We start from the raw sequence: 17,476 nt of genomic DNA on the forward strand, positions 1-17,476 counted from the left end.
ACACTATTTTGAGTGAAGCAATAAAATCTCATGCCAGTCCACTCTGCCTTAGGGGGATAAGACTCACTTTTTTGTCCCACATATCCAACACTAAATAAACTACGCACACATTGTCACTTACACATCTCAACTCTGAGCTCAGCTGATGGCAATATCAAAGTGTTTGTGTCCAAGTAATCCTTGTAATAGCTCCAGAGTAGTAATGCTTTTTGTTTGGGGCTTGGTTGGTTTGGGTGTTTGTTTTTATTGTTTGCTTGCTTGCTTAGGGTGTGTGTCTGTCTGTTTGTGTGTCTGTCTGTTTGTGTGTTTGTCTATGTGTATGTCTGTCTGTCTGTGTCTGTGTGTGGGGGCGTGGTTTTTGCTAACTGATTGGTTGCTTGACTGGTTTTTGTTCTTGGTTTTTGTTTTTTTTTGAGCTGAGGATCGAACCTAGGGCCTTGCGCTTGCTAGGTGAGCGCTCTACCACTGAGCTAAATCCCTAATGGCTGGTTTTTGAGAGACTGAGGCAGGAGTCCTGTTCCAAAACAAAACAAAAAAAATCCAAAAGGCCAAGTGGAGCCTCATATACCTGTAGTCCCAGACTTGGAAGGTAGAAACAGGATAATTAGGAGTTCAAGGCCTTCCTTGGCTCTTAATGAGTTTGAGGCCAGCCTGAAATACATAAGACCCTGTCTCAATAGATAGATAGATAGATAGATAGATAAATAAATAGATAGATAGATAGATAGATAGATAGATGGATGATAGGTAGATACATGAGACCCCAGATAGATAGATAGATAGATAGATAGATAGATAGATAGATAGATAAAGTGTGTATCAGGGGTGAAAGTTCTTGACTTACGTAAGAACATATATATATATATATATATATATATATATATATATATATATATATATATGCCGAGGTTACTACAATCTATGGTAAGCTAATGTCCATCTCTTACTGCACCAAACTTGTAAATCAAACTTTACTATAGGTTTGTATGTATAGAAAACAAAAAAAACAAAACAGTATGAGGCCAGGGATGTGGCTCAGCTGGTGGAGCGCTTGCCTAGCATACAAGCAGCCCTGAGTTTGATCCCAGCACCACATGAACCTGGGATGGTGGTCATCTCAGGTAGAGGCAGGATCACAGTCATCCTTGGCTACATAGGCATTTTGGAGCCAGCCTGGCCTACATGAGACCATGTTTCAAAAACAAAATGAGCCGGGCGGTAGTGGAGCATGCCTTTAATTCCTGCACTCAGGAGGCAGAGGCAGGTGAGTCTCAGTGAGTTCAAGGCCAGCCTGGCCTACAGAGTGGATTCCAGGACAGCTAGGGCTACACAGAGAAACCCTGTCTTGAAAGACAAACAAACAAACAAAAAAGATGGGTTGTTGGGAAGATAGCTCAGTCAGAAAGCTCTGTCCACACAAACGTGAGGCTATGTGTGGAGTCACATGCTTATGATCTCAGTGCTGAGGAGATAAAGACAGGATCTTTGGGACTCATTGGCTAGCTTGGCCAGGTCCCAGGTCCCAGGTCCCAGTGAGAGGTCCTGTCTCAAAAACCAAGGTGGAGAGCATCTGAGGACAACACCCAAGGTTGACCTCTGCCCTCCACATACACACATGTGCATGTACCACTGCCTTCCCGCAAAGCCAGAATGGTATGTTTTCCCTCTCCTTTTTCCCTTACATTTATTTGTTTCTCAATCACTTTCAGGAGGTTGGCAGAGGCATTTGACATCACTGATGATTCTGATCCTTTCAATGTACGTTCTTCAGCATCAAAATTCAGTGATAGTCTGAAAGATGATGCCAGGTATGTAAATGGTTATCCACTCTCCTAGCTGTGGCTTGTGAGGATTCTAATTAGTATTATAAGATAAGGTAATTAGTATGTTTTCTCCATAATACGCCAGATAAAGTTAACTTACATTGCAAGAAATCACATGTTGTTTAGCTGTCCCCTTGAAGAACTGAGCTTGTGCTTGAGGGCCTGGTCCACATAGTAGTTGTCTGGGCCTGCCAAGGGCTGCATAGGCTGTACTGAAGACGGATGGCTCGCCACCTCTCACCCCTGTGTCACAGTCACAAGGTGCTCCTCTGGGGCAGTGGCAGGTCCTTTTCTGGCTCTGGCTGCGTCTCTTCCTTTTCTCCTGCTTCTTTCTTTTCTTTGTTTTTGTGCCACGACTCTGTCCTCTGACATTCCTCACCTCTGCGCTTTTTCTGCCAGCATTGGCCTCTCTTTCCTGTGGAGGCAGAAGGTGAGTGGAAGATGTTCCCAGAAGAGCAAGAACAGATGGAATTAACTGATGGTTTCTCATTTCAGAAAAGACCTAAAGTTTGTCAGTGACATTGAGAAGGAAATGGAAACGCTCGTGGAGGCCGTGAATAAGGTAGAAGTAAACTCACCCAACTGGGCATTTCTCTGAGGCCAGCTTGACTTTAAAAAAAAAATAATTAATAATAATAATAATAATAGATAAGTTCCAGAAACATGGTTAGCCTAGAGGGTTGTAGGAAAAGGTTGCAGATTCCCAATGCCCAGCCATTATAACATTCATGGAAACCTAGATTGGTTCCATCATTATAGAAAAGATATTCTTAGAATAACCCTTGGCCAGACATGATAGTGCACACATTTAATCCCAATACTCTGGAGGCAGAGGCAGATGGATCTCTGTGAGTGCCAGGCCAGCCTGATGTACAGAGTGAGTGAGTTCCAGGACAGTCTACACAGGGAAACCCTGTCTTAAAAACAAAAAGAAGGCGGCTCAACAGTAACTGAGAGTTAGAAGACATGTAAGGCCCTCAGATGACCGAAGGGTCGCCTGTGATAGCAGGGCGCACTCTTTGTTTTCTCAAAGTGGGGACTAAAGCTGAAGATGGGGGACGGACTGAGGAGAATGGGCCGCGTTCCGCCAGGGATGTCAAAGTGGTAACTCCACATGGAGAAGTAATTTAGTAACCGGGGTATAGTGACGACACCATTTATCCCAGCACTTGGGAACACACAGGTGGATCTCTGAGTTCGAGGCCAGCCTGATCTACGTAGCAGGACAGCCAGAGATACACAGTGAATCCTGTCTCCAAAAGGAAGACAAAAAGCAATTCATTAAGAAGGAGCCAGCACTGCTTTGGCTCCCTCTGCACTCTCTGGGGTGAGGTCCAAGGGGCTGTTTGTTTTCCTCCCCCGCTTCCCATTTCCTTCCTTCCCTCTTTCTCTTCCCACTTCCAGCAGGATACTAACCTGAAAAGGAAACTCGTTGTGTTCCTTTTCTGTGTAGGAAACCTGAGCAGATGTATTTCTATGTTTGTGTACCTACAGCTGCATACTTCACAGCTTGAGTAAGCAAACTTCTGTGGGGTGTGAGAGTTCCTTGTTTTTAAGCCTTCAGTGTACCTAGGCATTTCTTGGGAATACCGTTCCTCGGTTATGGGCTTCCTCAGGAGGAAACACTAGCTCTGTACCACTTCTCTTGTCTCTAACCCTGTCCACCTGCCTGCGGCAAGATGCCATGCTCACATACACACACACACACACACACACACACACACGACTAGTGAATGGCAGGCATTTTGAACCTCTATAAAAAGGTGGTCCCAGGCTGATGAGATGGCTCCATGGTGGAAGCGCTTGTCACACACACCTGACAACCTGAGTTTGATCCAAGAACCCACAGTGAAAGGACAGAACCAACTCCCAAAGTCATCATCTGACCTCCGCACAAATAATAATAATGAAGATTCCAACAAGAAAAACTAAAATCAGTCACCTTGATTAGCTATGCCCTTGTGGTGGTACGGGTAAGTCAGGAGTGTTTTCTGTTTCCAGGGGACGATGCTCATCAGTGTTCTCTTCTTCCAATAGGGAAAGAGTCTTAAGAAAAGTCACTGCTTCCCCCCCATGAACAGAGACCACCGCCGCATCATCCATGACCTGGCCCAAGTCTACGGCCTGGAGAGCATGAGCTATGACAGTGAACCAAAGCGCAATGTCGTGGTCACTGCCGTCAGGTGGGTTGACCTCGCTGTCAGCAGGGCGGGCGTGACACCAGTGGTCCTCTTCCTCCTGGAGGAATGGAAGGGAAATACATTGCTCTGGAACAGTCTTTTCATCAAAGAGTAAAGCCCACACCTCATTCCACGGGGCAGGGACACGCAAATACCCAGGTCTCACAACTCCGTGATCCTTAGCAGATGCCGGGAGTGGCATTTCTGCAGGTGGAGAGGGTGCGAGCAGAATGCCTGCTCATCACTTCTGCGCTCCTACCCCTGTCTCCTGTCCCTCCCTCTGACCTCCTGCTCTAGTCTTGGCATGACAGGGACAGAAAGCACGCTGGACTCTGTCTCGATGTTGTCATCAGAGGAAATGGAGGTGGTAGTGTGAGACAGAACTTCACAGTGAACAAAACAGAAGCGTGGCATGGGAGGAAGTGGGCAGCAGGCCTGGCTGGGACCTGCCGGATGGACAGAGGCGACAGATTGAATGCAAGTTGACCACACTTGAGACAGGTGGTGTCTGGGTGTGCGCAGCAGCGGTGCTGCCCGGTCAAAGGCTGGGCTCTGACTCGGCTGTCTGCTCATCAGCCTCACTTTTCAGGACTCTGCTTTACTCCTTTCAGGGGGAAATCCATTTGCCCTCCCACCACGCTGACCAGTGTGCTTGAAAGGGAAACCCAGACGCGGCCTCCACCACCAATTCCTCATCACCGACACCAGACAGACAAGTAAGGATTCTTCAGCTGCTCTCAGTAGAACTGTGTGAGCAGAGGAGCTAGGAGGTGTAGCCAGTGGGGCTACATCTGCCATCACTGGCCTCCTTTGCCCTGTCTTTAGGGTGTGAATGTCCAGATAGGCTTTGATTAGCGCATCAGACACATTTGTTCAAGCCAGCAAAGGCTTAAGAGAATAGTCACTTGGGTCAGCAAGATGGCTTAATAGATAAGGCACTTAAGTTTTGGGGGTTTCAACAGCAAGTTTAGACAATGCCCAGGGGAAAGGTGGTTCTGAGAGGGGGGAAGGAGCGCAGCATTTGGGAGTGGTAGTGCTGACAGGAGACTCAGGAGCCCAAAGGTGGTGACATTCTGTGTGAATGCATTCTGTGTGAAAAAACAGCGAAACCATGGACACTGCACAAAGTTAGTTACAGTGTGGGATGAGATGCAGTACAGCGGCCACACAACATAGTGAAGATAAAGCCAGGCAAAGGGTGACTTGGGATGGATAATAGATGGTCCATGGTGGGACCAATTCAAGAAACAGCATTTGCCTTGACTGTAAGGGTGATGGACCAGTTAAGACATTATCATTTTACTATGATACATTTACTATAAGTATTGTTTTATTATAGTTAAAGGGAGAAAATAAAATCATATGAAAGGCTGGGCAATGATGACACATGCCTGTAATCCCAGCACTTGGCACCCAGCAGAGGCAGGTGGATCTCTTGAGTTCGAAAGCCAGCCTGGTCTACAACAGCCAGGTCTACACAGAGAAACTGTTTCTTGGGGAAAAAAATTATATGAAAGACTGAATATTACTTCTATTGAATGTATGCATTTGCCTGCATGTATATATGTGTACCACAGGCATGTCTGGAGCCCACAGAGTTCTGAAGAGGGTGTTGGATCTCCTCCAACTAGAGTACAGATGGCTATGAGCTGCCATGTGGGTGCTGGGAATTGAACCTGAGTCCTTTGCAGGAGCAGCCAATAGTACTCTGAGCCATCCCTCCAGCCTTGACTTTCATATTTTGCTCCACCTACTTCTCTAGGATTTCAATGTTTTTTATGATAAAAATGTTATTTTGATATAAAGAAAAAAGCAGGAATCTGTCAGGTGTTTTGTTTGTTTGTTTGTTTGTTTGTTTGTTTTCAGCTGAGCAGAGGTGTAACTGGAAATTTTTGTAAATCCTGGCCCACCAGTAGTCGGGACAAATCTCTCCCACTCACATCCCCCAAGTAAACACACAGAGGTTTATGTTAATTACAAACTGCTCGGCCATTAGCTCAGGCTTATTTATGACTAGCTGTTACACTTAAATTAACCCATAATTCCTATCTATGTTTAGCCACATGGCTTGGTACCTTTTCTCAGTTTTGCCTTGTCATCTTGCTTCCTCTGTATCTGGCTGGCGACTCCTGACTCTGCCCTCCCTCTTCCCAGAATTCTTGTCTGCTTATCCCACCTATATTTCCTGCCTGGCTACTGGCCAATCAGCATGTTATTTATCAACCAATCAGAGCAACACATATTCACAGCATATGAAATGACATCCCCATCATTTCCCCTTTTCTTTCCATTTAAAAGGAAGGTTTTAACTTCAACATAGTAAAATTCCATATAACAAAACAGTTATCAGGCAAGAATTACAATTATAATATCTAGTCTATTTGTAAGTCTAAAGTTTCATATCTAATTTATCTTTTTTTGTTGTTTTGTTTTTCGATTCGGGGTTTCTCTGTGTAGTTTTGGTGCCTGTCCTGGATCTCACTCTGTAGACCAGGCTGGCCTCGAACTCATAGGGACCCACCTGGCTCTGCCTCCCGAGTGCTGGGATCAAAGGCGTATGCCACCACCACCTGGCCTAATTTATCTTTTATCATAACCAAGGAAAATTATAACTATCCAGTCTTCAACTATATCAAAGACCCAAGAAGGATATAATATTATCTAAGTAAACAGGAAGAGCATTGTAAGCAACTTCTAAAAATCTAAAATGACAGAGACAGCTGCCTACCTGAACAGTCATCCAAAGTTCCTCTGTAACATTGGGCTTCCAACTTCAGCCATAGGCCTAGTCTCTCAGTCATTTTTTTGTAGCTAGAGTGTTTCTGGTTCTGCTTGGCCCACAGTCAGGACAAATCTGTCTCACCCACCAGTCCTGCAGCCACTCAGACCCAACCAAGTAAATACACAGAGACTTATATTACTTATAAACTGTATGGCCATGGCAGGCTTCTTGCTAACTGTTCTTATATCTTAAATCAACCCATTTAAGTTGCTATGTAGCTCGTGGCTTACTGGCATCTTAACATCTGCTTCTCATCATAGCAGCTGGCAGCATCTCTCTGCCTCAGACTTCTACTTCCCAGAATTCTCCTCTCTCCTTGTCCCACCTGTACTTCCTGCCTGGCTACTGGCCAATCAGCTTTATTTATCAATCAATCATCCACAACAATTTTTTTCTCTGTGTACTGTAGAATGTCTGGCAGTTTCTTCTGTGAAGCAGAAACCTGGAGGAGTATCTTGCCTTACAAAGTTTTATGGTCACCTTCCTATGGGTCCTGCATGTCCAGTTTATATGACATTTTGTCAAGTAGTCCAGGCAAGAACAGTTTCTTGCCCAAGTGGCTATTTTTGCCAAGAAGAAGATAAACTCCATATGGAGTGTCTTTGATGCCCATCTTTCTCTCTGAAGTAAATCGGTGCTGCCAGGAGCAGATGTGTCTCACTGTCCAGAAAGTCTAAGTTCTTAAAACATTTTAAATGCCATATTCTGTGGGTCTTTGAAGTGTTTGAAGATTACCTACCTAATTGAATTATATCTATGTATACCTAGAAAACTTAACATGACTGTAAGTTTGACTATCATAGAAGACTAATTATTAATCTTATTTCTTAATTATACATTAAAATTTCAAGTGAGCCATACAAACGTAATAACTTAAACAAGAATAGAAATATACATACAGTATCATAAAATTAACCTAAATTTGTAATAAACTAAAATCTATGGCAATGTGAAACATTTTCGCAAGTTGTTGCTCTTTAAAAGAATATTGAATAATCTACCCTTTCATCCTATCATATCTATATCCTATCCCCCCTTTTTTTTTTAAAGATATTGAATTGACTATGACCAATGACAATTTGTAACCAATCTCTACACAAAGACAAATGTCCATAATCCCTTTTTTGGGAATGTGGGTGTAGTTTTCTAGGCCACTTCCTACTGATTGGGGGGGGGGGGGGCTTATGGGATCCTAAGAAAATGTCCTACTTGTTCTTTTTACAATCAGACTCCACTACCAGCAGGATGTAACCCAAAGGGTACTCAGAGGAATGAAATATTGTAATAGAATTATCCCTCAGGACTGGAAAGAATTAATTACAGCTGTCCTAGAGGCCAGAGCATAATTACAATGGGGAACTTGGTTGAAAGAGGAAGCTAAAACAATAGAACAACAATGTAGTACTAGGTGTGGAAATTTCCTAGGATCAGCTTCTTGGAGAAGGTATATACCTTCGCTGATATACAAAGACAATTTTTATATGCTAACCAAACCTTCTATGCTACATGGCAGCCATGAATGCATGGGACAGAATTGAGGAAGCAGGGAAGAAAATTGAATCATTTATGGAAGTTATTTATGGAAGATTCCTTCATGGATTGCTTACAAAGGCTGTCTGCAGCAGTAAATAGAATGATACCAAATTCAGTAGCTAGACAGATAATAATTGAATCTTTGGCTTTTGAGAATGCGAACGCAGCATGCGAAAGAATAATCAGGCCATTAAATGCCAGATCAGCACTCTTGGAGGATTGGATCAGGGACACAATTAATACTGAGTCTCATAACCATGATGATATGTGGATAGGAGAGGTGATATCAAAAGCTTTGAGAAAAAATAATAATGTCAGGTGTTTTAGTTGCAGTAAACAAGGTCATTTGAAAAGGGAATGTAGGGGCTGGAGAGATGGCTCAGGTTAAGAGCACTGACTGCTCTTCTAGAGGTCCTGAGTTCAATTCCCAGCAACCACATGGTGGCTCACAACCATCTATAATGAGATCTGGTGCCCTCTTCTGGTGTGCAGACATACATATAAACAGAACACTGTATACATAATAAATAAATTTTTAAAAAAGAAAGAAAAAAAGAAAAGAAAAGGGAATGTAAACAGGGCGTTCCTAGAAACAATGTTTATTCAAGGAACAATGGCAACAGAATGCCCCTCCCTTCTGGATTATGCAGAAGGTGTGGTAAGGATAAACATTGGACCAACAAATATAGATCAACAAGGGACAGACAAGGTAATCCTCTGCCTTTACCATTGGGAAACTCCCAGAGGGGCCTCACACAGGCCCCCATGGCAAATTCAGTTCAGACTTTTCCTGCCATCATAGAAGAAACCTCTTCTCAGAGCAATTAAATAACCAAATGCCTATTGGAATAAATCAGGCTGCTCAGGGTGATAGAACAGCTGTAGCAGAACAAAGACCAAAATTAAAAATACGAACAAATGATGTCCTCTTGGAAGGTTTGGTAGACACAGTTACAGATGTGACAAAAAAAATGCACCAGAATTTTGGCATCCAACTTGGCCTCTTTGGGAGGTAAACATTCAGCTGTTAGGAATTGGAACGTCATCTCAAGTGAAGCAGAGTGAAAGATGGCTCAAATGTATAGGCCCAGAAGGACAGAGAGGAAAATTAAAGCCACATGTGGCTAACATAGCTATGGATTTATGGGGCCGTGATCTATTACAATAATGGAATACCCAGATTAGCATTCCTACGACCTGAGAAACAAACCATAACCTAACACATGTTTCTGGGAGAAATATTAGAAGGTATTATTATAAAGAGCAGTCATCAGCCATCCAGATTGTACAAGAACAGGGCACAACAACTGCTTATCCTTCAAAGACACCAACCTTTAAAATGGTTAACAGACAAGCCTGTATGGTTTCAGCAATGGCCTTTAACAACAGAGAAACTGCAGGCTTCAGGAGAGCTGGTACAAGAACAGTTAAATCCTCAACATATTGAAGAATCACAAAGAAGGACCACCTTCTTTCCTTCCCCTCCTTGTCTCCCCTGGAGCCAAGGGAGATGGCTGAAAGTTACTCTGAAACCCACAGGTCCCTCTTCCTCTCCAGCCATCCACATGGCAGTCCTGGAAGTGTCTCCACTATCATGCTTGCACAGAACCTCTGTAAACTGGGCTAGTTTACAAGGCCATCTTCAGAATTGTAACCATTGGTGCTCCTGTGGGCCAGACAGGCACAGTCTCAGCAAGAGTGCCTTCTCTTTACTCTAAGCCAGGCAGCCGAGGTTTGGCTCAGCAGAGTCTGTACATCCAAACAAGTCGTGGTTTTGATGTTTGGGTTTTGGCTGAGTTTGGTTTTTTGAAACAGGGTCGTGTATATAGCCCTGTTTGGTCTCAAACTCACTGTACAGCCAAGGATAACTTTGAATTCCTGATCATCCTGCCTCCACCTCCAAGTGCTAGGATCACAGGTAGGTGGTGGTTTGGAAAACATGAAGCCACAGTTGTATTCATTTCCACTTAGGCACAACCATGGGGAGCCATTAGCCTGTTGGTGCTATGATCTTTCTCTACCCCCTTTGCTTGATTGTTTTTTATGTAAAACTTTCTTATGGTAATTTTTTAGAATAGAAAAAATACTAATGTGCTAACCACCTCTAGGCTGTTATCTGATTTCAGCATATACTGGAACATGGGTTCCTGCTGTCTTCCCAGATCTTCACACATGCTTACTTCCTGAAGACCTAGGTTTATTTCCCCTAGAGAAGACAAGACTGACTGTTCTTTACTTGCTTTGCAGGAACCCTGGGAACAGTAATTTACAGAAGATAGCTAAGGAGCCAGTGATTGACTACTTCGATGTCCAAGACTGAGAAGATAGATGCATTTAGATAAAAGAATGATTCTGTGTAGCGGAGACTCATTTGCCAGAAGATAAATCATGCTCATTCCTGCTGCACGGCAGAACCCCAGACACACACTGTCTTGTGCTGATACATCCAAAGCATGAGTGTCAGAACCCCCTTGTCTACTCCTGTCCCAAGTATCTCACTGTGGCCAGCTCCCTGGCTGTGTAGCCACTGGATTTTTAGTTGTGTGATTGAAGAGGCTCCTCACCTCATCACTGTGATTACTAAGAGGGTTAGGGAGTATTGTATTTTATTTGGATAAGCCAGAATTTTTATCCCAAACTAGCTTTGTGGCAGTTAGCCATAGTCTTGGTTGTCCAGTTGCTCACCAGGTGGACTTGACAGTTTTCATGTGGAAAGACACATGAAGGACTGACCATTGGTAAACCATGTCTGGAATCATACAGGTCTTAGACCATCTTATCTAAGACTTGGACCGAAAACTCTAGATTGGTCAGGTTATAGAATTACATTTTCTCAAGTCCCTGGCATTCTCCCACCACATCACGAGCCTACCCAGGGACAGTTTAACTGTGCCCCATAATGCTAAGAGCTTGGAGCAATGTTACGTTGTGGGTCTGTGAACTGTCCACTGTAGCCCTGAGTCCACTCTGGTTGATAAAGACTTTCACGCAGACAGCTGTCCTGTGTTGCTTTTTCCTAGGCCTTCAGCAGCCACACCAACTCTCCCTACATCTGAGCTCTGAACTGCAGTTTGACTAGTCAAAGGAATGTGTCAACAGCCCAGAGCTTATGCCCCGCAGCCCACACTAGCCTTCTTCAGTTTCCTTTAAGACAGGTGTGTGGCCATCTTTACTGGCCCTCCTCATCACAAGCTGGACTCTTTGTGTGTGTTTCTTCGTTTTTGTTTTTCATTTCCAAGACAGGGTTTCTCTGTGTGGCCCTGGCTGTCCTGGAACTCACTCTGTAGCCCAGGCTGGCCTTGAACTCACAGAGATCCACCTGCCTCTGCCTCTCCAGTGCTAGGGTTAAAGATGTGCACCACCGCCACCTGGCTTCTTTTCAATTTAAAATAAGCTTTAAGCCCCAGAAGCTTGGAATCATACAACAAGGCACTGAATTTTTACTTTATTTTATTTTATTTTTTGAGGCAGGATCTCATTCAGGCTTTAAACTCTCCATCTTCGTTGCTCAGCCTTCCGAGTGCTAGGATTACAGGCCTCTACCACCAATCCCAGCTGAGAGGCACTTAATTATAGGAAAAACCAGGCTGCCCTTTGATCCTAACCCTAATCTCTGTAGGAAGGCATTAGGTATAGCAGCATGAACGGGCGGCTGGGGAGAAGTGGTGGAAACCAGCAGAGCCTCTCTTTGGGCCTGTTTAGTTCAGGGTCTGTGGCCTCACACCCAACAGGAAGTGCAGCTGTAGTCCAGGGGATAGGTGATCTGGCTGGGTGTGTGCCTCAGATCTAGGCCTGCCAATGCATGGATGGGGGTTCTTCCTGTCTGACTTGGGCTGTGAGGATTAAAGGCAGATCCTCGAACCCTGGTACATCAGATGCAGAGTCCATGAACATGATAGTTGGCGTCTGCGAAGTACAGAAGCATCTTTTGTCTACAACACTAACCAAGTAAAGAATGTGATGCCGGTTGGACCTCTCCGGGTGAATGAAAGCCTGGTGCCAGCCTCATGCTGGGACTGGAAAAGCAGGTGTGCTAGAGCTGGAGGGAGGATTAATTGTCCGGAGTGGGCAGAGAAAAGCTGGTGGTGAGGCTTGAGGCTGACAGGGATCTGTGTGAGTCATGGAAGCCATGGACAAACCAGGCTAAACCCCAAACCAGGGTAGCAAGGCCGCACTTATGATCTGTATGTATCAGAAGTCCACAGGTGTTTTCCATAGAGACCAGAGTAAATATTTTTTTAATTATAAAGTTTATTGTTTAAAGGAACTTGCAAATAAAAATACAGCACCAAAATGATCCAGATCCAAAGTCTGTAGAACTTAATGAACTTATACACAGTTAGAATTGACATTTGGAACAGAAAGCGTGGGGCTTCACATTAAACTTTACACTTCCTTTTTTTTTTTTTTTTTTTTTAACTTGAGAGATCTACCTTGAACTCAAGATCTGCCTGCCTCTGCCTCCTGAGTGCTGGGATTAAAGGCATATGCCACCACTGCCTGGGCCCAAATCATGATTTTTACATATTAGAAAATGTTCTGACTTCCCAAGCCATTTTCAAATTAAAAGGGAAAGAAATCAGAATTTTTGTTGTTGATGTTGGTTTTGCTTTGCTTTGTTTTTCGAGACAGGGTTTCTCTGTGTAGCTTTGCGCCTTTCCTGGAACTCATTTGGTAGCCCAGACTGGCCTCGAACTCACAGAGATCTGCCTGCCTCTGTCTCCTGAGTGCTGGGATTAAAGGCGTGCGCCACCAACACCCGGTGAAACTGAACTCTTTTTTTTTTTTTAGCTGAGGATCGAACCCAGGGCCTTGTGCTTACTAGGCAAGCACTCTACCACTGAGCTAAATCCCCAACCCATGAGACTGGGGTCTTATCTCATGGCTAGATGAAAAGCCTTCCTGATTCCAGCACTGTGAGAGACAGCTCTGGATCCTGTCCAGCCATGTTTCAAAGGCCAGAGGAGAGGAGAAAGGCTTAGAGGAGAGGCTGCCCTGTAGATTTAGGTTTGAGGAATAACTTCCTGTGCTTCTGGACTTCAGGATTCCTGCCTAAAAGGCTGGGGACCTCGCTTCCTAAGAGAGTGGGACATGTACTTATTTCTAAAAGGAGAGACTGGCAGACCACACTGGTACCTCAGCCTTCGCAGGCCTACCTTCTCAGTGACCCACAGGGAAAGAAAGTTCTGCTTCTCAGGCATCACATGACCTCAGCATACGTCTCCTGTACCATTTCCCATGGCATTTTAGAACCCAAGGTTCCCCTGAAGAAATTGTGGAGGCCACTCTTGCCCCTCAACTAATAAAGGCCAAGCCTGGAAGAAACAGACTCCTTGGGACCATAGTGTGTGCCGTATCAGGGTTGGTATACAGGCCAGGAGGAGGCTAAATCCTCAAGAAAATGAGCTGTGACCACCCCACCCCACCCCCCAGTTTCCACCTGTAGAACTCACTTGGAAGTCCTTCCCAGAGGTCCAGGATGCTCTTAACCTGGCTAAGATGTGGGTGCAGAGAGCCTGACTGGAGATTGAGGTAACGTTACTGCCTCGGCTTGCTCTGACTCAGGCACTTTGCTTACAATGGGCAGGCAGCAGGTTCTGCAGCCATCAGGTGGAGTGATGGTCCCTGCCCATATGCTGAGCAGACTCTGTCTCCTCCCAGTGGGACAATGATTCTTGCCTGTGTGCTGGTTCAAGCTATCATGAGGGTAGTTCAGGCAGGTGGAGCGCCTCCACATGCACAGGGCATCACAACAGCTAAGCCTCCAGCCCAGACCTGGACACCCAGCAGGTAGCGTGGGGGAGGGGAGGAATGGAGCAGTGGTCAGGTGGCGCTGGCAAGGGCAGGAGCTTTCGGTGACCCCACTTTCCTCTCCTCTGTGCCCAACACAGGAGTGGAGGAGTCCAAAGTCCATCTATCCACACTTTCCAGGGAGCCTTTCCTAACAGTGGCTAACAGTTAAGCACCTGATCAAGCACGAGACCAGCACATTCATCCTTTACTCCTCGAAGCCCCAGAAGTATGTTAGGTCACTTTCTGAAGATCACCCATAAACAACAGGGAATCTGAGATTCTCAGTAGGTCTCCTGTGTCCTCATCGCAGAACAGAGGCGGCTTCTCAAGAGTCCCCGGGGCGGGGCGGGGGGAGGCGCAGGGTGGCCCAACAGGTCCAGTCAAGTGGACAGCGAGATACACCAAATCTCCCCAAACGGAACAAGCTGAGCCTCTCAGAAGACAGGACTTTTTCTACATTGGCCACTAGAGTGCAGTATAGAACCAGAGAAGGTGCGGACTTAGCCAGCACCCAGAAAGCACTGTAGTTCAAAGTTTTTAGTAACAGTTACAAAGTTACAAGCCCCCTCCCTTTTATATATATAGTTTAAGACAGGGTTTCTATGTGTAGCTCTGGCTGTCCCGGAATTCAGTCTGTAAACCAGGCTGGCCTGGAATAGTCTCTGCCTCCTCCCAAGTGCACCGCCACCACCTGGCTTGCCCACCCCCCCACTTTATTTTTTGGTTTTTCAAGACAGAGTTTCTCAGTAACCCTAGCTGTCCTGTCATTCTGTAGACCAGGCTTGCCTCAAACTCAGAGATGAGCCTGCCTCTGCCTCCAGAGTGCTGGAATTAAAGGATATATATATATATAACATTTTCACTTCTTTTTAAATGTTTCTCACTAGTTAATACAGACTATAGACACAGGGAGAAAACAAACCATGCAGATACCCAAAGGAAAACTATTCCAGGCAGCAGGAACAGCCAGCCCTGCAAAGGCTCTGCAGTGGCACCATGCCATGAGCTGTGAAGCTGGTAACAGGGAAGAGCAGGTATCCCGAGGTCAACAGAGGGAATCTGACAGCATCAGGCCTTGTTGGTCAATGGAAAACTTTGGGCAAGATAATGTGTAAGATCTACCTCAGTTTTTACAAAGGATCCAGGCCGAGAGCAATGGCTCTTCCAGAGACCAAATTTAGTTCCAGCACCCAAATCAGGCAACTCAGAACCTCCATCTCTAGAGGTGTCCTGTGCCCCTGGCTTCCACAGGTGTGCATAGCACCCACATACAAAAAGTACTTTAAAGTAATAAGTAAGGAATCCCACCCTGTATTAAGAATAGGTTGTGTTGGGCTGGAGAGATGGCTCAGAGGTTAAGAGCACTGACTGTTCTTACAGAGGCCGTGAGTTCAATTCCCAGCACCCACATGGTGGCTCACAACCATCTGTAGTGAGATCTGGGGCCCTCTTCTGTATGCAGAATAAATAAATCTTTTTTTAAAAAAATAGATTAGCCGGGCGGTGGTGGCGCACACCTTTAATCCCAGCACTCGGGAGGCAGAGCCAGGCGGATCTCTGTGAGTTCGAGGCCAGCCTGGGCTACCAAGTGAGTTCCAGGAAAAGGTGCAAAGCTACACAGGGAAACCCTGTCTCGAAGAACAAAACAAAGTAGATTGCAAGGCCGAGCATTTTCAAGCGAAGAGTGTGTCTCCACTCAAGAGAGGCAGTGACTGTGGCGGGGTGGCGAGACGTGGCTGGGTTCTGGGTACAGTTTGCAGATAACACCTAAAGGATTCGTTGGCAGCATGTGGGATGTGAGAGAAAAGAGAGTCAGGGATGATTTCAACGTTTTTGGCCAGAGCAGCTGAGAGACTGAATTTGCCATTTGCACAGGAGAGTGTGGGAGGAACAGGCTTTGGAAATGTCCAGTAGGTGGCAGTACATGAGAGTCTGAAGTCTGGAGACAGGATGGGGCTCGGGAGCTAATTTTGGGAGCTATGATACATAATGGTATTTAAAGGATGGTGAGATCGTGTCCAGAAAGTGGACAAAAAGAAGAGGTACAAAGACAAGCCCTGCATCATTCAGGCGACAGGACAGGGCAATGGTGCCTTCAGCCACTCCCTCTCTGCCTTGCCTCCTCCTCTGCCTCATACCCCTCTGAGCCTTGGCTCCCTTTAGCTGAAGCCCCTCCCCACCCCCATGTCTCTGATGAGCAGGACTCCAGCCTGGTGCAGATTCTACCCAGCCATGCTCGACCACAGGGAAATGCTTATGGCAAAGTTAAAGCTCCTCAATCTCTGAGAAGCAAAGGGAAGTGCAGAGTCTCGATAGTCTGCCGCAATTTCAGGACACTTGAACGTGGGCTTTTCAACATAACGAGGGAGTTTGTTTTGTTTTCAAACAGTGAGTCTCCAGGTTACCCTGCTGCCTTCAAACTCCTGGGCTTAAGCAATCCCCTGCTTCAGTCTCTTGAATAGCTGGGACTACAGGCCCTATGCAACTATGCCTAGCTGGCTTATTTTGTGTGTGAATGCACAAGGGGTGTGTGTGTGTGTGTGTGTGTGTGTGTGTGTGTGTGTGTGTGATTGTCATTTAATTGTTCCTTATGTTATTAATATTCTTGTTACAGAAAAATTGGACATTCAAAACCCAAAGAGAGCCAAGCTCATACCCTTAGGTGCCAAGACACATTGGTCTCAGTTTCCTTGACTGTTAGAGGATTGGATGAGAGATTGCAGAGTAAATGCAGCCAGCATAAGACCTGTGCGCCAGGCTGAAGCCCTGTCTTCCCGGCAGCAGCAATGTGAGGTGGGGTTGTTTCCCTCTTACCTCAGTTCATACAGCTAGTGACAGCAGAGCAGGTCCTTGGATCCAGGCTGGAGGCTTCACTGGCCTTTCAAGTGTACAATATGATCCTTATGTATATAAGTGGCTGGATCTAAGACCTCCTGCTCCCTGTAATAAGGTCAGTGCAGATGGCTAAATGAAGGTACACCGACAGGGTACCACAGCCTCCTCACATAAAGGACAGCTGTTAAAAGCGATAAGCGGTGCTGGTTCCCGCACGGAAAGGCCACGGGCCATGACAAAACCCAGTATCCGAGCTTTATTAGGAGGAGGGAGGGCAGAAGAACCAGGCCTGAGAGAGAAACACATGTGGAGAGCAGAGAGAGAGACAGAGATGGTGGAAGGAGGAGAGAACAGAGGAGGGAGGTCTGTGTCCCCCTTTTTAAGGGTAAAGTTTCCCCACAGGTGGGCTTATGGAGCTACACCATGCCACATGCACATAATCACCAGCACAAACTGATGACGTAAGACGCAAGACCCCTTGCTTAGCTCCTGAACTTCGAATGTGCAGTCATGCAGCTGGTGCGGGGACA

General features: G+C 45.6%; 1 protein-coding gene across 1 annotated transcript in view; it reads left to right on the forward strand.

The window, feature by feature from the left end:
• Positions 1–11,311, forward strand: part of Nfx1 (nuclear transcription factor, X-box binding 1) — a 68,366-nt gene extending 57,055 nt beyond the window's left edge. The window contains exons 20-24 of the mRNA XM_036178098.1: positions 1,710–1,808; positions 2,319–2,385; positions 3,861–4,006; positions 4,615–4,719; positions 10,566–11,311. Coding sequence (XP_036033991.1) covers positions 1,710–1,808; positions 2,319–2,385; positions 3,861–4,006; positions 4,615–4,719; positions 10,566–10,638 — 490 coding nt within the window. The 3' untranslated portion in view covers positions 10,639–11,311. The remainder of the gene's footprint in view (positions 1–1,709; positions 1,809–2,318; positions 2,386–3,860; positions 4,007–4,614; positions 4,720–10,565) is intronic.
• Positions 11,312–17,476: the final 6,165 nt, after the last annotated feature.

Source organism: Onychomys torridus, chromosome 2 (genome assembly GCF_903995425.1).
Source record: "Onychomys torridus chromosome 2, mOncTor1.1, whole genome shotgun sequence".
In the NCBI taxonomy this organism is placed as follows: domain Eukaryota; kingdom Metazoa; phylum Chordata; class Mammalia; order Rodentia; family Cricetidae; genus Onychomys; species Onychomys torridus.